General features: G+C 44.4%; 1 protein-coding gene and 1 long non-coding RNA gene across 2 annotated transcripts in view; one reads left to right on the top strand and one right to left on the bottom strand.

The window, feature by feature from the left end:
- LOC132349540 (uncharacterized) overlaps nt 1–26829 on the bottom strand; it is a 41390-nt gene that overhangs the window by 7868 nt on the left and 6693 nt on the right. The window contains exon 2 of the long non-coding RNA XR_009497686.1: nt 26324–26362. This is a non-coding gene — a long non-coding RNA (uncharacterized LOC132349540). The remainder of the gene's footprint in view (nt 1–26323; nt 26363–26829) is intronic.
- Nucleotides 22662–24849, top strand: LOC132348857 (mitogen-activated protein kinase 6-like). The gene is given in 3 exon segments (XM_059896785.1): nt 22662–22948; nt 22950–23169; nt 23172–24849. Coding segments are annotated over 3 exon segments (2172 nt in total). The 3' UTR covers nt 24837–24849.

The following is a 26829-nucleotide window of genomic DNA, read 5'->3' as shown; positions in this document are numbered from 1 at the left end:
CCCTCTGTTCCTCAACACACCAAAGCTGTTCTCATTTTACAGCTTCACAGCCTTCACCCTGATGTTCCCTTTTTCTGGAACATTCTTCTCCTGGCTCTTCTCATGGCCACTTCCTTTTAACCATTCAGATCTCTGCTCAAATGTTGCCTCTTATTAGAGTGGCCTTCCCTGACCAACTTAGCTAAACAAATGAGGCTTTGCAGGCTATACAGTTTCTGTTGCAACTGCTTAAATCTGCCATTATAGCGCGAAGGCCGCCACAAACAGTATGTAAGTGAATGGCATGGCTGAGTTCCAATAAAACTTTATTTATAAAAGCAGGCAGGAGGCCAGATTTGGGCAATGACCATAGTTTGCTGACCCTTGCTCTAAATTATTATCTTGTTTGATTTTCCTCATTGTGCTTACAACTATCTGAAACTATTTTTTTTAATATCGATTTATTGTCTTCCCCTACCCTTCCCCCCCAGACTGTCAACTCTAGCCTGCTATCAGTCTTTTTTTTTTTTAATAATCCCGAGCATTTTTTTTTTTTTAATTTATTTTTTTGGCTGTGTTGGGTCTTCGTTTCTGTGCGAGGGCTTTCTCTAGTTGCGGCAAGCGGGGGCCACTCTTCATCGCGGTGCGCGGGCCTTTCACTATCGCGGCCTCTCTTGTTGAGGAGCACAGGCTCCAGACACGCAGGCTCAGTAGTTGTGGCTCACGGGCCTAGTTGCTCCGCGGCATGTGGGATCTTCCTAGACCAGGGCTCAAACCCGTGTCCCCTGCATTGGCAGGCAGATTCTCAACCACTGCGCCACCAGGGAAGCCCTGCTATCAGTCTTGTTCCACACTGTTGTAGTAGCCAGGCTCCAAGAAGGCCCCCAGTGAGCCCTACTTCCTGGTATTCACACCATTGTGTCATCCTCTCCCAAACTGAATAAGACTGTCCTGTGTGATCACTAGGATATTGTGGAAATTTAAACGTGTGACTTTCAAGGCTAGGTTATAAAAGACTTTGTGGTTTTCATTTTGCCGTGTTGGATCATTTGCTCTGAGGAAGCCAGCAGCCATGTTGTAAGGACACTGAAGGAGCCTTGTGGTGGGTCCACATGGAGAGGAGCTGAGGTCTCCTGTCAACCGCTAGCCATGTGAATGAGCCATCTTGGAAGTGAACCTTCTAGCCACAGTCAAGTCCTGGCTGACACTTTAACTGCAACCTCATGGGAGACCCTAAGCCAGACCAACCAGCTAAGCCACTCCTGAAGTCCTATCACACAAAAACTGTGACATAAGAAATGTTTGCTGTTTCAAATTAGGATAATTTGTTATGCAGCCATAGATAAAATACAGTTGCCCAGCACAATGTTTGGCACATAGTACATGCTCAATAAATACTGGTTAATAAATACATTAGGTGCTCAATAAATATTATAGAAGGACACTATAGAAATAAATATTTGAAAGGTATAAATGTAATACTACATAAATATATGTAAAAATATAAACTGAATAACATAGAAGGGCACAACTGAGACTTTCTTAATCCACTAACAGTCCTTGGACAAGGTACCTATGCAAGAATTCTTCGAATCTTGAGATCCTAAGCTTCCAGAATTCTCAGTTTCTGTGTTTCTAATACTCTCTAAGTTGATGATTATATGACTCTGAGATTTTAGGTTTCTGTTTTGCCAAGTCCATGATTCTATGATTTTGTGCTTCTGACGTATTGTGATTCATTTATCAATACATATCTTTGTTCAGAAACTCTTCTCTGCCAGGCACAATGTCAGGAGCTAGGGGCTCAGTAGAGAAAAGACGAGCCCTGTTTCTGCCCTCCTGTGGCTCATGAGCTGAGGGGGACACAGGCAAGCACATGGGCATATATGACCCACAGTGAGTGTCATGAAGGTAGGCACAGGCACTGTGGGTGGGAGGTCGGGGTGGGGAAGGAGGCACCAACCCAGCCTCCTGGGGACAGGTGTGAGCAGAAATGGCTTCCCAGAGGAGCCAGGAAGAGAGAGAGAGAGTATTCCAACCAGAGGAAGGGGGCACTGGTGTACACTGTGTTCCAAGTGAGGGAAACAACAAGTGCAAAGGTCCAGGGGTTAGGGAGAGAGAGACTACGCGGCATATCCAGTAAATTAAATCGAGGTTCGTCTGAGTTGGTGTAGAGTTAGGGGCCGGGGGGGTGCTGGAGAGAGGTAAAGTTGCAAGAGACTATGGCCAGATGACAGAGGACCTAGTAAACCATGTCAAGGAGTTTGAATTTTATCCTGAGGGTAAAGGGGAGCCAATGAAGCGTTTTAAGAGGAAGAGTGACACAGTCTGCTTAGAGAAAAATGCCTCTGGCGGCTGCTTGCAGGTTTGGAAAGAGGAGAGACCAAGGAGGAGGCTGGAACAAGACCCCAGGTGAGAGAAGAAGAGGCCTGAATGCATGGGAGATGGGCCCGAGAGAGGCATTTCATCTGCGGTGTGGTGAACAGGTGGGGCGTGTGGATTATACTGGTAACCTGTGAATACAGGACTCCTGGACTTCATGATTCTAAGATTCTCCGATTCTGTGTTCAAAACTCCATAATTCTTCAACACAAAATGCCTGTTGATATCAGTATATGTTTATAGTTCCCAACCTCACACTGCCCTGCATCTCTCCTTTCTGAGCCTCAGTTTTCCTTGTTTGCAAAGTGGATATCATCAATACCTTCCTTGCAGAGTAGCCAGGAGGTGAGAGCTGCTGTGTGGTCAGCACCTAAAGCAAGGCGGGTGGTCCATCCATGGTAGGCATCTTTGCCCTAAGTGCTGGACATTCAGACATTGTCAGGAAAGAACTGAGTCTTAAGATGACAAGAGAGATCAGAATGGAAGAGCAGAGGTAAGGAATAGCCCTGTTCTCATCTGCTCCTGGTGACCTGGGTTGCTCTGGTTTCTGGGCTTCTAGCTGGGCATCTGGTGCCAGATTTGCTTGTTTGCTTCCAGGTACCAGCAGGTTTACCAGCTGGCCATCGGGCTCCCTTTATCTGTAGCTTGATGGCCCTCTCAGCTCTTCCTTCGGGTCTTAAGCTCCCCCAAGGGCTGCAGACACCAGCTGGGGGTAGCCAGGCAGGGTCTGGTATTCCTTGGGCAGGTCTGAGCCACGGCAAATACCACCCAGTTGGTTGGAGCCGACTAGCTCCCAAGCCAGTCCACTCTCAAGGTCAGAGTATAGGCATTCTCTTCTTAGACAATGATTCTGTTGGCTCAGACCAGAGCACGTCTTTGGAGACAGAAACCTCACTCATCTCCCCCAAATGACAATACGTGGGCCCAAGAGGAACCCAAGGCTTATGTGCGCTCCTTTTTTACAATTTGCTTCTTGCCAGTGGTTCAGCTTTAATTCCATTTAATCCACAAAACATCAGTTGAACAACACAACTGTGGGCAAACCCCACAGAATGGGCAGGCTCTTAGAGACTCACTCCTTTCTTGGAGGAGGAAATGGGAAGCTGAGAGAGATGTGCCTAAAACTACCCGGTGTTAAGTGAAGGGTTGGGCTTAGAGTTCAAGGCCAGAGCTCTCCACCCGTTTCTCTGCACACAGTAGGGGCTCCACGACTTCAGTGCAATTAAGTCAAATTAGGAGTTTAAGTGACACACATCGTATACATTACGTGCTAGCATTTGCACTGGCTATTTCTAGAAGTGAGAGGAGACTGGAGAGAAAGGTGGCCTCTGGGAGGTGAGTTGGGCAGCTGGGGTCAGGGGTGGGAGGAAGACCTACTTTTAATTTTGTGCCCTTTTGTACCTTTCGAATGTTTTAGAACAGAGTCAATCAATCAAACAAACAATCATGATTAAATAAACAATTAAGTGAGCCAGGCTCTTTTGTAACTCCATTCCTATGTACATGCTGTTCCCTCTGAATGAAATACCCTTTCCCGGTTTGCTCTACCTGGAAAACTCCTACGCAAGTTACAAGACTGAACTCAAATGTCCAGTGTCTGAGGCCTGTTGCTGCCTCCCTGTGATAGTTACTCTTCATTCGTCCACCACCTCCACACACCATCATCCGCCCTGCTCTGTGTCCCAGGAGGCACCCATGCCTCCTGACTTCTCATTGGATTTGGCCAAAGAGAGGCATCAACCGGATATTCAAAGGCAGGATGAGGGAGAAGTGGGGGTGTTTATGTCATCCGCCTCCTGCCTGTTTTGCTTTATTCTTGGCAGGGGCTGCATTTCTCCATGGCCTCACTTCCAGGCTTCCAGCTATTTCCAGGAGCAGTTACACTGTTCCCTCTCTCACCCCTTTAGGTCTGGGGGTGACAACGGCTCCCCACATTTCTAGTCCCTGGGTGCCTCACTAGTCCTTGAAGATTCCCTTAGCCTGCCCACAGCTCTGTAAATACTCCATCCATTAAATTTGCTTCAGTTAAGCCGACGGTTCTCAACCTGGAGATCTTGCTTCTCAGGGGACATTTGGTAATGTCTGAAGACATTTTTAGTTGTCATGACTGATACGGGAGTGCTACTGGCACCTAGTGGGTGGAGGCCAGGGATGCTTCTCAACATCCTACAATGCACAAGGCACCTCCCCCCTCCAACAGAGAATTATTCAGCCCCAAATGTTAATGGTGCTGAAATGGAGAAACCCTGATTTTTTTTTTTTTTTTCTTTTTTTGGCCGCGCCGCACAGCTTGCGGGATCTTAGGACCAGGGATGGAACCCGTGCCCCCCAGCAGTGGAAGCACGGAGTCCTAATCACTGGACCGCCAGGGAAGTCCTAGAGAAACCCTTATTTAAACATTTGAGATGGCTACTGCTCCCTGCCTGGACGCTGGCAGTTCATGGCTGGGGGTTCTGGACCCCTGCTGCCCTCTCTGTACCGTGGTGTGATCTACTCCCTTACATGCTTGCTGTTGGCTTCCTCTTAATGGCAAAATGATGGAAAGGCCCAGACTTTGCACTCAGGTCATCCACAGTACAGTAGGGAGAGACCCTGGTGAGCTGGGTGCCCCACCAGACTTGAGTCTTTGAGGGCAGGGTCTCTGTGTCATTCACCACATAGCCCCAGGAGGAGGAGGTCAGCAGACATTTGCTGACTGAGCCAAGAAATCCTTCAACAATGTTTTAAAACAGGCTGCAGACAACACGGGACTAGACTCAGTGGCTAAACAGGACCCAGAGAACCTGGGTGACTTTCCCTGTGACATAAATTCCAAGGAAACCACCGTTAGGCAAATATATACAGAATGAATGAATAATGAATGAGTGATAGTCCTGGGATAGGAGTGGGTGGGCAGGATAGAAGGCAAGAAGGAAAGAAGGCAAGAAGAAGGTGTCTCATCTTTCAAATGGGTATCATAGTAGAACCCACCTCCTAAGATTTTTTTTTTTAATAAATTTATTTATTTATTTATTTTTGGCTGTGTTGGGCCTTCGTGCGGTGCACAGGCTTCTCATTGCGGTGGCTTCTCTTGTTGCACGGGCTCTAGGCACGTGGGCTTCAGTAGTTGCAGCACATGGGCTCAGTCGTTGTGGCTTGTGGGCTCTAGAGCACAGGCTCAGGAGTTGTGACGCACAGACTCAGTTGCTCGGTGGCATGTGGGATCTTCCCGGACCAGGGCTCGAACCGGTGTCCCCTGCGTTGGGAGGGGGATTCTTAACCACTGCGCCACCAGGGAATTCCCACCCACCTCCTAAGATTACTGTGAGAATAAAATTAGTGGAAAGCACAGTGTGTTACCTAGTACCTGGTTAGCACAAAGGAAACAGTATCCATCTGCTACCTGGAGGAAGTGATGGAGGAGAAGCATAAAAGTGGGGGCTGGGGAACATCTCTGCCACAAACAGGGACTGCTTTGCACCCCTGGGCCTCAGTTTCCCCATCTACAAAGTGGGCAAAATGTAGGCAAGATTAGTGCTTTGCAGAAACTATATCATAAAGGATACTTTTAGGGGCTCCACAACATGTGATTCAAATACTACTTTCAAAATCAAATCTATAATTTAATAAAAGTAAGAGGCCCATTGTGTTAAGTTACTGACAGTGACGGATCACTCTCAGGCAGACCGAGGCTGACCAGATCATCCCATTTTGCCCAGGACTTTTCCAGTTTTAGCAGTGAAAGTCCCATGTCCTAAAAACCCCCTCAGTTTTGGGCAAACTGAGATGGTTGGTCAGCCTAGCAGGTCAGATGATCAGCCTGCCCACAAAATTTAAAAAACAATAAATAGCTAACATTATGTTGAATATATAGTAATAATGATAATAACTTTTTGGGGGGAGGGCCATGCTGTGTGGCATGCGGGATCTTAGCTCCCAGACCAGGGATCGAACCCATGCCCCCTGCAATGGAAACACAGAGTCTTAACCACTGGACTGCCAGGGAAGTCCCAATAATAAATTTTTTGAGCATTCAAATACGCATTCAAAAATTTAAAGCAGTGGAGACAACTTATATTCTAACTTGAGCTGCCAGATCTATCTGTTTTGGTGTAGACCACAGAATAAAGCATTTTGGGGCCACCTCTGCTGAATTAAAGCTGGAGTGGAAGATGCAAACGTTTATAGGGCCAAACAACTAGGTCCTACTGTATAGCACAGGTAACTATATTCAGTATCTTGTGATAAACCATAATGGAAAAGAATATGAAAAAGAATATATATACATATATATGCATATATATATATCTGAATCACTTTGCTGTATAGTAGAAATTAACACAACATTGTAAATCAACTATACTTCAACAAAATAAATTTAAAAAACAAATAAAGGCCATGTGTAACTAGTAAAAAAAAAACGTTAACAGGGCCAAGTGGGCAATATTGGTGAGTGAGGTTGGCCTGTGCAACAGGGGGTGGTGGCAACAATGGCAAAATGGGAATGGAACGCATTGCTGAGAAGGCAGAGCCAGCACTCAGCTCCGGGCACTTGAGACCAGGGGCCCAGCAATGGCAGGTCTTCCAAGAGAAGCCAGACGTTGCTCTTTAACAGCAACCAATTCAGTGAAAACAAAACAAAACAAATACTACGTGTGTGAAACAAAACCTATCTGTGAGTCAAACCCAGTCCCTGCCCGCTACCCACCCCCAGTGAGCTGCTTTTAAAAAAATCACTATTTAAAATTGTGATAGGGGCTTCCCTGGCGGTGCAGTGGTTAAGAATCCGCCTGCCAATGCAGGGGACACGGGTTCGAGCCCTGGTCCAGGAAGATCCCACATGCCGTGGAGCAACGAAGCCAGTGCACCACAACTACTGAGCCTGCGCTCTAGAGCCCGCGAGCCACAACTACTGAGACCGCGAACCACAACTACTGAAGCCCACGCGCCTAGAGCCCGTGCTCCGCAACAAGAGAAGCCACCGCAATGAGAAGCCCTCACACTGCAACGAAGAGTAGCCCCCGCTCGCCGCAACCAGAGAAAGCCCACACGCAGAAACAAAGACCCAACACAGCCAAAAAAATATAAATAAATAAATAAATAAATAAATAAATTTAAAATTGTGATATATTCATACAATGGAACGCTATACAGCAATGAGAATGAATGAACTCTACCTATAAAAAATATGGATGAATCTCACAAAAGTAAGCCAGACACAAACGAATACAGCCTATATTCCATGTCTATAAAGTTCAACCACAGACCAAAATAATCTAGGGTGTTAGGAGGCAAGATCATGGTTACTCTTGAGAGGGATGTGACCGGAAGAGGCACAAGGAGGGCTTCTGGGGACTGGCGGGGGTCCCTGTCTTCATCTGGGCGCCAGAGACATGGTGGTGTGCTCTTTGTGATGATTACTGAGCTGTCCACTTAGGCTTGGTGCATTTTTTAAAATGTATGTTGTATATTTTTAATTATATAAAAATTTTGAAACATACATACACACAGAGTTTTACTCTTTGGAAATATTTCTCTGGATGAAGCAGGACTGTGTTTGGATACCAACGAAATCAAATGTTGGAATAATTGGCTCCGGAGGCTGGTTTCCCTGCAAGAAGCATCTGATGGCTCTTCGTTGGATAAATGAAAAGAACACATTTGTCAGGAATGCCCTGATTTAAAATTGTGTCATTTAATAAAACAGCCTCGTTTTTCTCATTGGTCATTTTGTATGCTAATATCTGTGTTGAGAATCCTGTCTGTTTTGTTCATTTCTTTTACCCAAGTTCTTGGGTGCTTGAAATTATAAAATAACTTTCTATACCTTTTATATCAGGCTTTCATGGGAAAAGGGTTTCACGGCTAAGAAAATACGAGAACCTTAAGGTTGAGGTTCTAAAATTCTGCCTATCAGAAGTCTCCAAAGGGCAGGATGGCTATGGGGGTGATTCACGGGCAGGGATGGTGGGAGGGGAGTGCCCATGCAAGGAGTGAGGGGTGGGGGAGGTGAGGCTGCAGCCATTTCTCAAAGGGCGTGTTTCCGTTTACAAAGGGCCTTTTTATCCGTTAGTCATCTCTTCAGCAAACACGTCCCAAGCGCCCACTCCGTGCCAGGTTACAAGGGTGCAAATTAATCCAATAATCACAAAGACCGGATTACTAACGGTGGCAAAGTATCATCAGAGCCTATGGCTGGGACCCTCGCTGGTCTTCGCCCACCTCCCAAACAACCCAAATCGACGCCGCTCCTCCAACCTGGTACTGATCTTTTCCATCCCAACTCCATAGTCGCCACCTCACTGAACTCCCTGCCCCTCTCAGGGCTCTAAATCAATTCTCCCCAGAGTGTTTTTATAAAATACAAGTCAGAAGATGGCCACTCCTACCCTACCCCAACTCAAAAGTTATACCCGGGCCACAGAGAGTAACATCCGAATTCCACATTGATTGCCTCTGCTCTCCTCTCTCCAGTAACGCTGGTCCAGCTCAGGGCCTTTGCTCTTGCCCTTCCCTCTGCCTGGACTCCCCTTCTCTCATCTCTTCAATTGGCTGCTGATTCTTGCATTGCAGGTGTCACCACAAATGTCACCCAGTCTCAAGAAACTGCCGACACAAGGGCCTCTCTGGGGGAGGACTGCAAAACTGGGGATGGGAAGATGGCAGGGAGAAGCGCTTTTGGCTGGGTGACGTTGTGTACTGCTTGAATTTTGTACCATGTGCATATTCAAATAGATTATTAATTTAAACAGAAGTGTCTCCTTGGAGAGGCCTCTCTGGAAAGTGACCTTTCCCAGTTACTTCCTCTTATGGTGCTCTAATCCTCCTTTATGAAGTGTTTAATATAGTTTGTAATTGCCTTGGTTTTTGTTTTGGTTTGGTTTGATTCTCTTTTTAGTTTATTGTCTATCTCCCCTTCATGAAAGCAGGGACTTTGCCTGTCTTCTCTACCACTTAGCACAGTCCTGGCACATAGTAGGTGCTCAATAAATATTTATTGAATAAGTAAAGAAAAGAAGGGAGGGAGAGAAGGAAGGATGTCTGGGATGATAATGGAGAGTTACCCAGGCAAAGCTGGGGCTGGGAGGGTTGGGCTCAGTTCCAAGCAGAGGGAACGGTTGGCTGTTTGAGGACCTGAAGAAGGCCAGGCTGATAGGACTGGAGATATGAGAGCCAAGGTGTGAGGCAAGCAAGATAATGTCCATTTTACAGATGAGGACTCTGAGGCTCAGAGAGGACAAGGGACTTGCCCAAGTCAACCAGGAAGCCAGGGTCTCAATTTAAAATCTTGGTCCCAACTCAAGATCAAATAGAATCTCACAGTGTTTGAGCACTTAACTATACTAACTTATGAGTTGGGTATTTTTATTATTTCCTCATTTGACTGATGAAGAAACTGAGGCACAGGGAAGTTGAGTGACTTGCCCTGGTCACACAGCCAAGAAGTAGATGAGCCTGAAGCCTTTCCCTGGCTCCCGATGGCTCCCAGTTTCCACCTCCCAATTCTCCCAAACTTCTGGCCTCACACAAAGCCCCAGCTCAGCACCTGACGGGGTGAGTTCAAACCCTGACCCACTCTAGAGTTTTGGGCAAAGCCAGGAAATTCCCTGACACCCTCTGGGGGCTGTGTTTCCCCCAACTCCAAACCGAAAGAGAGCAAAACTAGCCCTGCTTGCTAGTCTGCTGTGAGAAAAAAGTGATAAAAAATAATTATAGGACTCGTAAGTGATAAAAATAATTGTAGGGCTCCTGGCAAACAGCCTGAGCTGTAGAGATACTGTCTAATGATAGCAGGAATTTATGGCTCTGTGGGCCCAGCCTTTTGGAGGCTGGGGTGATAGGAGTTGGGGTCATGAGTGGGGTCACGGGCAGAAAACTCCCAACAACCCCTTCCTGGGGTGAGGCTTGAGCCCTTCCCCTACCAGCCTGGGCAGTGATTTCTGGGGTTCTTGGACGGCCACGCCCCGCAGCCCATGGGCCCCCATTAGTCATCCATCTGGCTGTGGCTTGTGTCTCTTGCCACTTGCGTTTTAAAAAACCTATAAACTATTAGCACTTTATAGTGCGTGATTCATTCACTAATTCTCAGGGCCCTGGGGGAAGGCAGGGAGCGGATTTTGGAGGTGGAACGAGACCCAGAGGGCACAGTGACCGGCTCCTTCTGTAGCAGGGGACGTTTACTGAGGCCTACTCTGTGCTACAAGCCTTGTCGGAGGAACGTGGTGACTAGACATCGTGACTTGCCCAGGGTCACAGAGTGCCCTGGAGTGGGGGGACATCAGGGCTGGGCTGTGAGTCCCCAACTCCAAGGACTGCAGTCTCCCCATCACAAAAAAGACTGGGAGTGGCTTGTCCCTACAAGCATTCACAGCTAATTCTTAAAGACATCAAAAGCCCACTTTAGAACCCTAGTGTATTGTTTTGTTTTATAAAAAACAAAATCTACATAGCATAAAAGCTCAAATAATGCAGAGAAGCATAAAGAAGAAAGTTCAAAACACTGAAGTTTTACTACCCAGAGAAAAAAACCACCAATAGCGGAGTTAGCAGAGCTAAGAGTTCAAGAGCACAGCCTCCGAGGCCGAAGTGTCGTGGTCTGGGTGGCAGCTCCAAGCTACCCAGGCAGCCTTGAGAGTGTTAACTCTCCCCTGCCTCAGTTTCTCCACCTGCACAACTGTCTAAAGCAGCACCTGCCACACAGTGCTGTTAGGAGCACTAAAGGAAGAAACTACTTCCAGAGCACCTAGGACAGAACCCATACAGAATAAGTGCTGCTACCTAAGTGATTGTTCAGTGAATCCTCCGTACATAGGAGTTACACCGGCTTGTGGTTTTCAAACCGGATTTTTAAATATACTCAATAAGATATTCTAAGCATCTTTCCATGTGTTTAAGCTCATTTATGTAAGGAAGGTTTTTTGTTTTTTGTTTTTGTTTTTTTTGCAGTAATCAGAACTTTATTTATTTATTGGCTGCACCATGTGGCATGTGGATCTTAGTTCCCCGACTGGGGGTCGAACCCGTGCCCTCTGCAGTGGAAGCACAGAGTCCAAACCACTGGACTGCCAGGGAATTCCCTGTAAGGAAGGTTTTTGATTTAAGGGTTGAGCAGCTTACACATTCAAAAGCCCCCTCCTGACGCTAGATCTCCACTAGTGTCTGTTTGTTCTCTGCCTGTATCTGCCCCAAGAGCTTTCTGTAGATCCCCAAGGCAATCCTGTGTAGAGGTGTGGAAACTAGGGCTCACAGACAGCAAATAACTTGCCTGGAGTCACAAAGCTGGGACTTGAACCTGTAACATCTGCACTCCAGAGCAGAGCTCAAGACATAAAAACAAGCATTGAGAACCGAGGAGGGTTTTGGAGTCAGGTGGACATGATGTTGAATTCCTGTTCTGCCAGTACTAGCTGTGTCACCTCAAGCAAGTCCCTTAACCTCTCCAAGCATCAGTTTTCTCATCTGTAAAATGGGGCTGCTGAGCCCATCACACACTGTTGCCATAGAGATTGCTACTATCTGGCTAATAGCTGTTGTTTCTGGAACAGTAATGCCTGTGGGGCTCCATGCTAAGTGCCTTTCAGACATTATTTCAAGTAACTAGTGAGAAGCCCAGGTAAAGTGCATAGCAGGGAAACAGCAACATGAGCACCCAGAGTATGTATATTTTATAATGGCAGGGGCTTTGGCTGTTTTGCTCATTGTGTCACTTCAAGGCCTTAAACAGTGCCCGGTGCATAGCAGGTGCTCAAAAAAAAAAAAAAAAATGTTGAGTGAATGACTTTAATTTAGCCAATATTGATGACAAAAGGGCTCCATGACTTACCAGATATGTGACTTTCAGCAAGTCTCTTAATGCCTCTGAACTTTAATTTTGTCCTAGGTCTAATGGGTACCATGACACTGGCAACATTCATCAGGTGCTAACTCTGTACCGAGCCCTACTCTAAGAGACATATATGTAATATCTCTTTAAACCTTACAACAACCTTCAAGGTACTATTATTAGCCCACATTAAAGTCAAACCAGCTGAAGCACAGGGAGATTAAGTCACTTGGCTAAGGTCTCACAAGTAGGAAGAGGTGGAGCTAGGATTCAAATCCCTTAGGCACCTGATGCCAGAGTGCACTGCTTAACACTATCTAGGCTGCCTTTCTAAAAGGAACCCTCCCTTCCCCTCAACAGTACAAAGAAAAAATATATTGCGATATAGTCATGGAATGGAATACTATACAGCAACGAAAAAGAGTAAGTTACCAATAACCAAAACAACGTGGGTGAATCTCACAACTATGTTAAAAGGAACCAGGCACAAAAGACTACTAGAGTAGGTTGATAAAATATAGGATGTTCAGTTAAATTTGAATCTCAGATAAAGAATTTTTTTTTTAGCATAAATATGTCCCATGGGAAATTCAAATTTAACTGACGTCCTGGATTTTTATGTGTTAGACCTGGCAACGCAAAACATTGCATATGTATGATATGATTTACACGAAGTTCAAAAACAAGCAAAATGAATAAATGGTGATAGAAGTCAGGATAGCGGTTGCCTTGGGTGAGAGTAGGGGTGAATGGAAAGGGTGTTAGAAAAGTTTTATATCTTGATGTGTGTGGGGGTTACCTGTGTGTGTACGCTTTCAACAATTTTTCAGGCTGTACACTTAGTGTTTGTACAGTTTATAAAAGTTGTGAATTGTGACTCCATAAAAATATTTTTTAAATTCTAAAGAGCAATACACCTTATCTTTAAAATCTTTGGTAATAGTATCTAACTGATGGGGTGCTTGTAAGGATTAAATGAGATAAAGTTTGTGAGTCTCTTAGCACATTTTAAGAGCTCGTAGTAAGAACTCAGTAAACAGAAGCTACTGTTAAATGTAACAGCTGCATTATTATCACCCCCTTCTGTAATTTTCTCTATTGTAGATTGGTTGGAGCGCCCTCAAGTGCCTACATGTTGTCATAGCACCTCAGTTCCTGCAAAGAACATCCTTTATCCAAGCTTGGAGTCTCAATTCCAAAGGGCAATGCTTTTCTTTTCTTTTGCTCCAGGACCACATAAGAAAGTACCAGAATCCACAGGAGACCAATGTGTCCCAAGTCCAACTCCAGCTCTGCCCACGATAGCCCTCTGAACTGCCATCAGAAGGAAGGCAGAAGGGAATGCACAGGCTTGTCTCTCTGACTCATTGTCAAAGCGCGATGACAAACATCATCTTGTTTTACAGGAACTCACGTGATAATATTTGAAAGTAGCATTGGACAAGCTACAGAAATGTTTTCACATTAATAATCACAGCTAGCTAGGAGCAAGACGGAGGGGATATGGGGATATGTGTATACATATACCTGATTCACTTTGTTATACAGCAGAAACTAACACAACTTTTTTTTTTGCTTTGGGTCTTTGTTGCTGCGCACGGGCTTTCTCTAGTTACAAGCGGGGGCTACTCTTTGTTGCTGTGCGTGGGCTTCTCATCACGGTGGCTTCTCTTGTTGTGGAGCACGGGCTGAGGCGCATTGGCTCAGTAGTTGTGGCTCGCGGGCTCTAGAGCGCAGGCTCAGGAGTTGTGGCACATGGGCTTAGTCGCTCTGCGGCGTGTGGGATCTTCCTAGACCAGGGCTCGAACCAGTGTCCCCTGCATTGGCAGGAGGATTCTTAACCACTGCGCCACCAGGAAAGCCCAGAAACTAACACAACATTGTAAAGCAATTATACTCCGATAAAGATGTTAAAAAATAATAATAATAATCACAGCTAGCTTTCAGTGGGCTCTTCACGTGTGCAGGCACTGTGCTAAGAGATATATGTCCATTTTTTCCCTTTAATCCTTAAAATGACCTGTGAGGCATATATTGTTGTATAGCCTGCTTTTTGCCTCTCAAGAGTATGCTTTGGGCATCTTTCCATGTCAATAAATATAGCTGGGGCGGTAAGTACTTGATTCAAAGCCTGAGAAACTTAAACAGTCAGCAGCCACTGCCCAGGTGAAGATCAATAATAGTTAACATTTATTGAGTGCTTTATTACACACCAGGCCCTACGCTAATTGTTTAACATGAACTATCTCTCATTTGATCCTTGAGGCAATCTCCAGGTAGCTTCTATTATTATTCAGATGAGGAAGCTGAAGGTCAAAGAGGTAAGGAACAATCCAAGGTCAGACAGTGGGTGTAAATGGCTGAGCTGGGATTCAAACCCCGGTCCATCTGATTCTGGCGCAGGGTTCTCAACCAGGAGGCCAATGTGGGGGAGGACACAAGGGAAGGTTCCCACATGGAGAAAGGAGCCACTGACAAATCCTGAAGGCAGGTAAGAGGGCAGTGTGGGCTGAGGCCACAGGGGATGCGGTTTCCAAAAGGCCACAGTTCTCCTTAGAGGGGACAGGAGGGCTTCCTGGAGTTGGTACCATTTGGACTGGTTCTATGTCTCCAGCCCAGAAAGGAGGACTTTTACTGTCTTATCAGCTCAAGTGATTTCACATCAGACACACATGGGTTCAAATCCTAATTGTGTCACTCTCTAGATTTCTTTTTTAAACAGCATTATTGAAGTATAATTGATATACAATAAATGACACCTATTTAAATTGTATAATTTGATGAATTTTGATATCTGTACATACCCATGAACTCATTCACCACAATCAAGATGATGAATGTTTCTATCACCCCAAAATTTTCTCCTAAGGCCCCTTTATAAGCCGTCCCCTCCTCATTGCATCCCCATTCACAGGCAACCATGGTCACCATAGATTACTTTCTTTCACTATAGATTACTTTAAATTTTCTGGAATTTTATAGAAATGACATCATACAATTTGTACTTTTTTGTCTGGCTTTTTTCATTCTATTTTGAGATTCATCCATATTGCTCACATAGCAATAGTTTGTTCTTTTTTATTGCTAAATTATATATATATAGTAATACATACATCTTCTGTGATATATATCTATATATCTATATATCTATATCTATATCTATATCTATATCTATATATATATCTCACAGTGTGTTTATCTCATTCCCCTGTGGATGGACATTTTTTCCCCAGTATTTTGGGCTATTATAAAAGAAGCTGCTAAGAACATTCAGGTACATGTCTTTGAGTACACAAATATTTTCATTACTCTTGGGTAAATACCTACGAGTATGATTGCTGGGTCATATAAGTGTATGTTTAACTTTTTAAGAAACTGCTGCAAACTATTTTCCAAAGTAGTGCAAGATAGTACAACAAAGCAGTTGTACTATCTTGCATTTCCAAGTGTATGAGAGTTCCAGCTGCTACAATGAGTCTTTTCAATTTTAGCCATTCTAGATGCACTAGTTTTTTTTGTTGTTGTTGTTTTTTAATCTGTGGACCCCATAAACAGTTCCTTAGACTTCCTGAGCCTCTGTTTTCTCATGTATAAAATGGAGATAATCATGTCAGCTTTGAAAGGTAGTGAAGATACAGTGAACTAGGACATATGGAGACTAGGACACAGTAAGTGCTTCATTAAAGGTGGCTATTTTATTACAACTGAACCCCAGCCATCCCATAGTCTGGCGACTTATCCCAGGACACAGCATCCTCAACTAGATGGTAAAGGCTGCCTCCTTTGCATGGGGTCAGTGCTGCTAGCCTGGAGGAATAATAATAGCGACATTGATGGTGCCAGGCACTATGCTTGGTGCTTGTGTCTGTTTGATCCTTATAAAGCTGTGTGAGGTGGTGGTTGTTTTTCTCCATTTTACAGATGAGGAAAACTAAGGTGTAGTAACCAGACATTGGCCAAGGTCACACAGCAGTTAAGTGATTGTGCTGGGTTTTGAACCTAGGTCAGTGCGATCTGGGGTCCAGAAGTCTTGCTAATGGAGGGCCTGGCTCAGAACTAGTAAGATGGCCCTATCACAAAGGCATGCCCTGGACCTCCCTGGCGGTCCAGTGGTTAAGACTCAAGTGCTTCCACTTCCGGGGGCACGGGTTGATCCCTGGCTGGGGAACTAAGATCCTGCATGCTGCAGCAAGGCAAAAAAAAGCATGTCCTGAGGCTCTGGCTGTCTTCAGGCAGGTTCCCTGGAAGTGGAGCCTGAGGCAGGGTTGGGTACTTGTGGTTTATTAAGGAAGGAACCTGTAAGGGAGGGAGGGAAGTGGATAGGCAGGGAACGGAACAAGGATGTGGTCTCAGGTGAAGTCTCGCAAGGGGGCTGGTCTTTCGTTCCTGTCCCTCGGTACCAGCTGGTCATTGGCTGTGAGTTACTCTGTGGGTGAGGTGACTCCTGACACAGTTCTCAGGAGAAGGAGAAACAGTAGGCCATTAGAAGCCAACAACTGAAGCATCTGGGGGGGATGGGCGTGCTGGCCCCATAAAGGACCCAAGAGGTTCCCAGAAGCACTCACACTTCTTGCCTGCCTAATGAACCAAGCTCTAGGGCATTCTGTAACATTCACTTCTCAGGCTTGTTTTGGATAATTCTCCATCTTGCTGCGACCAGTATGTTGAACAAACCTTACCTGTGGCATGATCAAAACACACTTTTATTTTTGCCTCCCAATGTCCCTTTTAAAATGTATTCAGTGGAGAGACTTTTCCCCACCACTAGGTGAAAACCCATCCCCATTACTTTTCTGCTCACTCTCTAGAAACAGACAGTGCTATGGTCACTTTAGGTCACAAACACAATATCAATTTAGCAAACAGAATGTCCAGTCAAGCTACTAATCAAAACTCCCAGCCTGATTTGGGTTTAGACCTTCTCCCCTGGCCCCACCTGGCACTGCTTCAGGCTGGCAGCCCCACTGCTGCCCTGGAGAAGGTAGCGGGGGTAGCACCTCTCCTTCTCCTCCCCTCTCCCACACATGGGGCCAAGGGGGCTGGGTAGAGATGGGGAAAGGAGAGGAGGGTCTCACTTGACCTGCTGCCATCCTGGCTGGCTCTGAGCTCTCTGTGCCCAGCAGACATTTAAAGCTGCCCCTTTCTGTCATGGGACGCTGTTGCGGGCTCATGGAAATGGCCATTGTGCCAGCCCTTCTCACTCTTGACCTTGATGGACGCAAGGGGGTCTCTTCCTGGGAGTCCCTAGCAACTCCTTCCTCAGCCCGTAGGCATCTAACATCGAATTCTAGCTTCTTGCTGAAGGTCCTATGGGACAGGGCCCAAGATGGCCCCTTACATGTGCTCTCTGCCCATGCTGGTCCATGGGAAATACTCAAGCAGACTTTGCCCTGAAGCACCTGGGTGTGTGGCCTGACCTCAGCACACCCACACTCTCTGGCTTCTTCACCAGTGCAGCTGGGCAGCCCATCTCTCCCAGCCTCTAGATGTTGCTGCTCACATCAGACCACAAGGCCCCCACAGGGGTCACATGTTAGCCTCTCCAAATAGTCACCTCCTCCAGAAGAGCACCCATTACCCCGTTCTACCCTTCCCCAAAGATGGCCACCAAAGGAGTCCATGCTCCTCTTCCCATCATAGGAAAATGTGCGTGAAAGTGGAAGTAATCATACATATAGGGGTTTTGAGTGACCACGGCCAAATTTTATCAGTTGTGAACTTTGGACTGTTCTCTTGAAAAGTGATCACTGGCTGTCACGGCAGAACCTTCTAGAAACATTGTACAAGTCACATCCACCTCCCTGAGCCTCAGCTTTCTCATATCTTCGTGGAGGTGACAATACCTACCTAACTGGCTTGTTGTGAAGGCTGAGTGATGTCGTGAATCTCCAAAGCGCTGCCGGATCTGACTCTGGGTCCACAATCACGGACCAGCAACTCCATCTTCGAGTGACTGTTTCTATGTGATTTTGCCTCCCTGGGTCTCAGTTTTCTCACCTGTCAAATGTTACTTGTGAGAGCCCCTATCCAATAGAGTCTTTGCGAGGTTAGTTGGGTGAATACTTGTGAAGTGCTTAGCACAGTGCCTGGTATTTGGTAAGAACTCGGTCCTTCTGGGTGTAAATGATACAGTGAGGCTGAACTGGGCAGGCTCTTCGGGTGGTACTGGTGGGGCAGGGGGTGTGATGTCTCCACCCCTCCTGGTCCCCTCACCATTCCAGGCCCTGTTTGGGAAGTGCTTCAGCCCGGTTGCCTATGCCTCCAAGCAGTCATGCTGACTCAGGTTAGAAAATCAATGTGTGACCAGAAAAACACAGCTGGGCTCTCACCTCTTCTGGGAAATTCACACAGCCAGCCCACAGCACGTCTTTATTTCAAGTCAGAGAGGTGACCAGCTCTATTCTGGGTCCTGATTCCGAGGCTCTTATGAGCAAAAAGCTTGGCACACAGAGAAACAGAAGTCTCTGGCTCAAGGGGTCCACGGATCATGAGCTTTGCACGACTCCCTGATGGGGTCAGGCATATCTGGCCCCTGCCAAGCCCCTGACTTCTCCCAGCCCTGGTCTGGATAATTCTCAAGCCAAGTCAGGCTCTGGACGGCTGGTTGGGCAACCCATGACCTCAGACTGGGTCAGATCCATCAGGTGAACATCCGGTTAAGAGCAGGGAACATTTCGTCCTTCAGATTCACAGGGCCAAAGAGTATGAACCCTCCCCATCCACGATTCAAACCCGTGACACGGCCATTTACTTTGGGCAGGTTCCTTCACGCCTCTGAGTTCTCATCTGTCAAATGCAGGCTAACGAGCATCTGTACCTTCCAGGACTGTTGTGAGATTCAGGTAATGAGTGTCAAGGGATGGCACAGACATTGGCAGGCACTCAGTAAGGGGGGTGGAGAGTTATTATCACAAACGGGGGCACTGGGCACCAAATAGAAAACAGTTAGAGCCACTGGGGAGCCAGTCTGCCTGGGTTCAAAACCAGGCTACTCTCACCTTCTGTGTGGCCATGGAAAACCTTTCTGAGTCTCAGTTTTCATCTCTGTAAAATGGGAATAATAACAATAGGGTTATGAGGAGTCAGTTAGATTAGATATACTGGGAACAGTTCCTGGCACATAATAATCACTTAATAAGCATGAACTACTTTTGATTAGTCACACAAGTTAGTCATGGCACTGAAATCACACCGGTGAGGGTGTTTGACAGGATTAACAGGGACCGGAACTCATATTTAGTGAGTACCTACTATGTAGCGGGTGCTCCCAGAAGCCATATATTCATAGATGTGTATATGTACACACATCCACAAACACACAGTGAGGTAGGTGCTTACGTTTTCATGTTTTAAAACCTTTATGTTGTAAAACAAACTACAGATGCAGAAAGTCATACAAATTAAAATTGTAGCTTAGTGAGTTATTTCAAGGGAAACACCCTTGTACGGACCACCCGGTCACAACATAGAACTTTGCAGCCACCCCAGAGGCCCCTCCATGTACTCCATCCCAGTCATAGCCCCTCCCCCCAAAAGTAACCACTTAGCTGACTTTTATAGTAATTTTATCCTTGCATTTAAAAAAAATTTTATTTATTTAATTTTTGGCTGCATTGGGTCTTCGTTGCTTTCGCTAGTTGCCGCGAGCGGGGGCTACTCTTCGTTGCAGTGCGTGGGATTCTCATTGCGGTGGCTTCTCTTGTTGCGGAGCACGGGCTCTAGGCGCACGGGCTTCAGTAGTTGTGGCTCGGGGGCTGTAGAGCACAGGCTCAGTAGTTGCGGCTCAAGGGCTTAGCTGCTCTGCGGTGTGTGGGATCTTCCTGGACCAGGGCTCGAACCCGTGTCTCCTGCAGTGGCAGGCAGATTCCTAACCACTGCGCCACCAAGGAAGTCCCTATCCTTGCCTTTCTAAATCATTTAATCATCCAAGTGTGCATCCCTAGACATTAAAGTTTAGTTTTGCCCATTTTTTAAAAATCTTATATGTTTTTAGGCCTCTTTTAATCCAAAGTTTCCCTCTATATCTCTTTCTTTCCCTTGCAGTTTATCTGTTGAAGAACTGAGGCTAATTGACCTGGAGAGTTTCTCAAAGTCTGGATTTTGTCAATTGCATCCTCATACTACAGCTCAGCATGGCCCTTTGACCTCTTCATTTCCTGCAAATTAGCAGCTGGATCAGACCTAGGTTCCATCCTGTTGGCATGATTTTAGGCAGTTCTGTGTTCTTTTATCGAGAAGCACATAGATGGCTGGAGTTTCGCTCTTTTCTTGATGTTAGCTGCTATTGTGTACAATGGCTAAGATATATTAATACATTGCAGGTTGCAAAATGACAATATTGCATCATTTTTTTCCTGTATTAGTGGTAATAAATTCATAAGAAGATGCTTTTCTTAATCTATGACTTGGTTACCCGTGGTAGAGTTCTCATAGGAAAAGCAAGGCCACCCTCAGAAGGTAAGCAATTAGTGTTTTTGCCAAATATTATTATGAACTTAGGGACTGAAACATACTTGATGAGTTTCAATCGATTGCAGTTATTGTCTTTGTTGCAGCTGAAATTGTCCCATCTTCAGGTTGGTTTCTGAGTCCTTTGGATGTGACCCTAGGGCCTTTGATAGCTTCCTTGTTGTCTGATATGACAAGATATTCCAGGCTTATCTTGTATATTTCCTGCTGCTGATCTGGAATCAGCAGTTTCTCCAGGATGTCCTTTTATTTTTTTAAATAGAAAATGGCATTTCAAGACTAGAATCTGAGTGGTAGGTACTACTAGAATAGTCATTGTTTCTATGCCTTTCTAGTGGATAGAACTAGGTATTTTATATCTATAAATATTTATATATAAATACATATGTACATAAAATATACCTACATATGTATATGTATACAAATATACATATATTATATATGTATACACATATAAAAATATATGTATATATTTATACATACATATGTATATTTTATGTATGTATATATATTTATATGTATGTGTGTATATACATACATAGTATGCTTTTTTTTTTTTTAAGTCACCTCTTGAACTCATACTGATTTTTCCAATGCAAATACAGCATTACAGGGCTTTTAATTAACCTCTTCTATATTACATCTGTATGTCCTTTCCCTCCACACTTAGCATATTTGATTTTCAAGGACACAGGAGATGATAAAATTGAAAGATTCTATAATTACTGATTTGCTTTAGCCCACTTTACACATACAACAGTCTTAGAATAACTATAGTGAAACTACCACTGTCAATTAGAATATTGAAAATGGATACAAAAAATTTTGATACACCATTCCCATTCTCTGCCACTCTGAGGGACTGTACTACAGCTACATTGTTAGAGCATATAGGCATTACATGCTTTATTGTCTCTCTTTTTACCATCATTTAGCTTTAGTTCTACCAGTAGATATATATTGAATGCTTAACCATTCCTGAAGCTCACTCCCTAGTAGACTCTTCAGAAAGGGCTCATGAAGAAAGTACTCCCTGAGTGCTTTCAGGTTGATAATAGTTCTTTACAGAAAGTCAGTTTTGCTGGATATAAAATCTTTGACTCATACTTTCTTTCTTTGAGTATCTTAAATATATTACACCCTTTGTTTCTGGCAGAAAGCACTGCTGATGAAGAGTCTCATTATTACCTCATAATAAAATCTTTTTGTCTAGATGCCCAAGATGCCTAAAGAATTTTTCTTGGTTACATGGCAGTGACTGCAACAAAGTGAGAGCCTCGGAGACGCCGCTGCCGCCAGCACAGCCAGAGACCTGAGCCGACACTGGGGGCTGTTCGTGGGCCCCGCACTCCCTAGATGAGTCGGAGAAGTCCCGTTGTATCAGAGTAAGATGGACGGTAGCTTTGATTGTGATTGTGGCGAGCTGGAGCCACCTGATCACTAACAAAAGACATCTGTTAACCAACAGCCACCTGGGCTTCCTGTTGAAACATACAGCAACAAAGGAAGAAAAGAAGCAAGACGGAAACAGTGCTTACCAGCACCTTAGAATGCTGCTGCTCAGGACCAGTCCAACACTGAATGTATCTACACTGTGAGGGGAATGTTTAAAGAAGCCTGTTGTGTGCAGATTTATTCACATTTTAGTTAAATGTTAAATCCTTCAGCACAATAAATCTGAGTGCATAGTATGTCATTTCATTCCGTTTGAGTTTCTTGAGTGTTTTCTTTAAATTCCTGCAGAGTTGCTGCCCCTTTCTTGAACTATGAGTCCTGCAATCTTTTTCATTCTCAGTATGAGTAGAGATTTTTTTTTTTTTTTTTTTTTTTGAGTAGAGATTTTTGAGCTTTAAATCTAAGGGGAATTCAACAGGCCTGGTTGGCATATGCAATGAAACCATCTTGCTGTGGAAGCAAAATTAATTTTTTTCTACCTTTTTGAAAGATCTTTCCTTTTGATGCCAGTTTTCTTCCTTATTTATACAAGTTCAACAATTCAGAAGGAGAAGGCAATAGTAAGGGTTTCAAAATGGCAGAGAAATTTGAAAGTCTCATGAACATTCATGGTTTTGATCTGGGCTCTAGGTATATGGACTTAAAACCATTGGGTTGTGGAGGCAATGGCTTGGTTTTTTCTGCTGTAGACAATGACTGTGACAAAAGAGTAGCCATCAAGAAAATTGTCCTTACTGATCCCCAGAGTGTCAAACATGCTCTACGTGAAATCAAAATTATTGGAAGACTTGACCATGATAACATTGTGAAGGTGTTTGAAATTCTTGGTCCTAGTGGAAGCCAGTTAACAGATGATGTGGGGTCTTACCGAACTGAACAGTGTTTACATTGTTCAGGAGTACATGGAGACAGACTTGGCTAATGTGCTGGAGCAGGGCCCGTTACTGGAAGAGCGTGCCAGGCTTTTCATGTATCAGCTGCTACGTGGGCTCAAATATATTCACTCAGCAAACGTACTGCACAGAGATCTCAAACCAGATAATCTTTTCATTAATACTGAAGACTTGGTGCTGAAGATAGGCAGATAGGTGACTTTGGTCTTGCACGGATCATGGATCCCCATTATTCCCATAAGGGTCATCTTTCTGAAGGACTGGTTACTAAATGGTACAGATCTCCAGGTCTTTTACTTTCTCCTAATAATTATACTAAAGCCATTGACATGTGGGCTGCAGGCTGCATCTTTGCTGAAATACTGACTGGTAAAACTCTCTTTGCAGGTGCCCATGAACTTGAACAGATGCAGCTGATTTTAGAATCTATTCCTGTCGTACATGAGGAAGGTCGTCAGGAGCTGCTCAGCGTAATTCCAGTTTACATTAGAAATGACATGACTGAGCCACACAAACCTTTAACTCAGCTGCTTCCGGGAATTAGTCGAGAAGCACTGGATTTCCTGGGACAAACTTTGACATTTAGCCCCATGGATCGGTTGACAGCAGAAGAAGCGCTTTCCCATCCTTACATGAGCATTTATTCTTTTCCAATGGATATGCCAATTTCAAGTCATCCTTTTCATATTGAAGATGAAGTTGATGATATTTTGCTTATGGATGAAACTCATAGTCACATTTATAACTGGGAAAGGTACCATGATTGTCAATTTTCAGACCATGATTGGCCTATACATAACAACTTTGATATTGATGAAGTTCAGCTTGACCCAAGAGCTCTGTGCCATGTCACTGATGAAGAAGAAGTACAAGTCGATCCTTGAAAATATTTGGATGGAGATCGTGAAAAGTATTTGAAGGATCCTGCTTTTGACACCAGTTACTCTACTGAGCCTTGTTGGCAATACTCAGATCATCATGAAAACAAATATTGTGATCTGGAGTGTAGCCATACTTGTAACTACAAAACGAGGTCATCATCATATTTAGATAACTTAGATTGGAGAGAGAGTGAAGTTAATCATTACTGTGAACCCAAGCTTATTATAGATCTTTCCAATTGGAAAGAACAAAGCAAAGAAAAATCTGAAAAGAAAGGCAAGTCAAAATGTGAAAGGAATGGATTGGTTAAAGCCCAGATAGCTCTAGAGGAAGTATCACAGCAACTGGCTGAAAAAGAAAGGGAAAAGAATCAGGGATTTGACTTTGATTCCTTTATTGCAGGAACTATTCAACTTAGTTCACAACATGAGCCTACTGATGTTGTTGACAAATTAAATGACTTGAATAGCTCAGTGTCCCAACGAGAATTGAAAAGTTTGATATCAAAGTCAGTAAGCCGAGAAAAGCAGGAGAAAGTAATGGCCAATTTGGCTCAATTAGAAGCCTTGTACCAGTCTTCTTGGGATAGCCAGATTGTGGGTGGTGGGGAGGTCTGTTTTCTCATAAATCAGTTTTGTTGTGAGGTAAGGAAGGATAAGCAAATTGAAAAGGAAAACACTTACACCAGTTACCTGGACAAGTTCTTTAGCAGGAAAGGGGATACTGAAATGCTAGAAACTGAGCCGGTAGAGGATGGGAAGCTTGGGGAGAGAGGAAATGAGGAAGGATTTCTGAACAACAGTGGTGAGTTCCTCTTTAACAAGCAGCTTGAATCCATAGGCATCCCACAGTTTCACAGTCCAGTTGGGTCACCACTTAAGTCAATACAGGCCACATTAACACCTTCTGCTATGAAATCTTCCCCTCAGATTCCTCATAAAACATACAGCAGCATTCTGAAACATCTGAACTAAAACACTCAGCAGACATTTCTTTTTGTATTCTTCATGAAATGTGTTTTGTCTTCTTTATTACTAGTGCTTAAGTCATTTTTTTACTTGAATCAGATGGTGTCATTTAGAAAGGATTTTTTTCTTGGTTTTTAGAATCCAGACTTTTTTCCTACATGTGAGATGGTTTTCATTTTAACTGGCATGTCGTTTGCACACAAAAATAAAGAATAGTGCAAAATAATGCAATGCAGGAGGAGACAAAAGAAATGCACTAAGACAAGTAAAAAACATTCTCTCGGGGCTTCCCTGGTGGCGCAGTGGTTGAGAATCTGCCTGCCGGTGCAGGGGACACGGGTTCGAGCCCTGGTCTGGGAGGATCCCACATGCTGCGGAGCAACTAAGCCCATGAGCCACAATTACTGAGCCTGCGCGGCTGGAGCCTGTGCTCCGCAACGAGAGAGGCCGCGACAGTGAGAGGCCCGCGCACCGCGATGAAGAGTGGCCCCTGCTTGCCGCAACTGGAGAAGGCCCTCGCACAGAAATGGAGACCCAACACAGCCATAAATAAATAAATAAAGGAGTTCCTTTAAAAAAAAAAAAAAATTCTCTCATAGAACAATGATCTGTTTTACAGGAAACAAAAATCTTGCCTTGAAATTTACACAGTGAGACTGTACATAATTGCATGAAAATATCTATTTTTTTCCCAAAACATTTTTCATTCATGAGTATTTTCAAGTTTTTCATACTGTACACATTTCTTAAAAACACATGATACCAGCAGCAACTGAAAATGAATGCCAAATTTGGTACACATGTGTTATCTACCTCAAGGTAACAAAAGTATGTGGCAGGGCTTCCCTGGTGGCGCAGTGGTTGAGAATCTGCCTGCCAATGCAGGGGACACGGGTTTGAGCCCTGGTCTGGGAAGATCCCATATGCCGCGGAGCAACTAGGCCCGTGAGCCACAATTACTGAGCCTGCGCGTCTGGAGCCTGTGCTCCGCAACAAGAGAGGCCACGATAATGAGAGGCCTGCGCACCGCGATGAAGAGTGGCCCCCACTTGCCAAAACTAGAGAAAGCCCTTGCACAGAAACGAAGACCCAACACAGCCATGAATAATAAATAAATAAATAAAACTTAAAAAAAAAAAAGTATGTGGCAAAACATATATCACCCATAGTGCTTCACAGTATGCACTTCTATTTAGCCAACATTTATTGTAGTAAACTATTCTTAATAAGATTCACTCACCATTTATAAATGTTCTGGTATGCATTCTTTATAGTGAAGTGTTACTACATCACATCTTATTTATTTTAGCAAATCAGTATATTTTCTGTATTTAATTATAAAAATTAACAGTTTTTGAAATTTATTTGCAAATACACTTTTTCCATTTGGCACTATGGTTTGTTGCCTACTTAGCTGAATATATAATGTCAGTTTATCCTAAGGCTGTCCATGATTAATTTACTTAAGTATTCATTTTAACTAAAGTACTCACTGCGTATAGGAATTTGTACTTCGGAGGTGCTTGATCTATCTACAAAGAAAAATTAGGAATTACTTTATTATAAAATGCTCCTAGAAGTCTTAATTGTGTTTATTAAAAAAAAAACAAACTGTAATGTTAGACCTATGAGCATGGAAGTAATTAAGGTACATCATTATTGTAGTTTAAAAGTTGTACATGAGGGACTTCCCTGGTGGCGCAGTGGTTAAGAATCCGCCTGCCAATACAGGGGACATGGGTTCAAGCCCTGGTCCAGGAAGATCCCACATGCCGCGGAGCAACCAAGCCCATGTTCCACAACTACTGAGCCTGTGCTCTACAGCCTGCGAGCCACAACTACTGAGCCCACGTGCTGCAACTACTGAAGCTCGGATGCCTAGAGCCCGTGCTCTGCAACAACAGAAGCCACCGCAGTGAGAAGCCCGAGCACCACAAAGAAGAGTAGCCCCCGCTCGCCGCAACTAGAGAAAGACCGCGCTCAGCAACAAAGATCCAAT

This window comes from Balaenoptera ricei, chromosome 15, assembly GCF_028023285.1.
Source record: "Balaenoptera ricei isolate mBalRic1 chromosome 15, mBalRic1.hap2, whole genome shotgun sequence".
NCBI lineage: Eukaryota > Metazoa > Chordata > Mammalia > Artiodactyla > Balaenopteridae > Balaenoptera > Balaenoptera ricei.
Note: the sequence above shows the minus strand (reverse complement) of the source record. Positions and strands in the feature narration are given on the sequence as shown.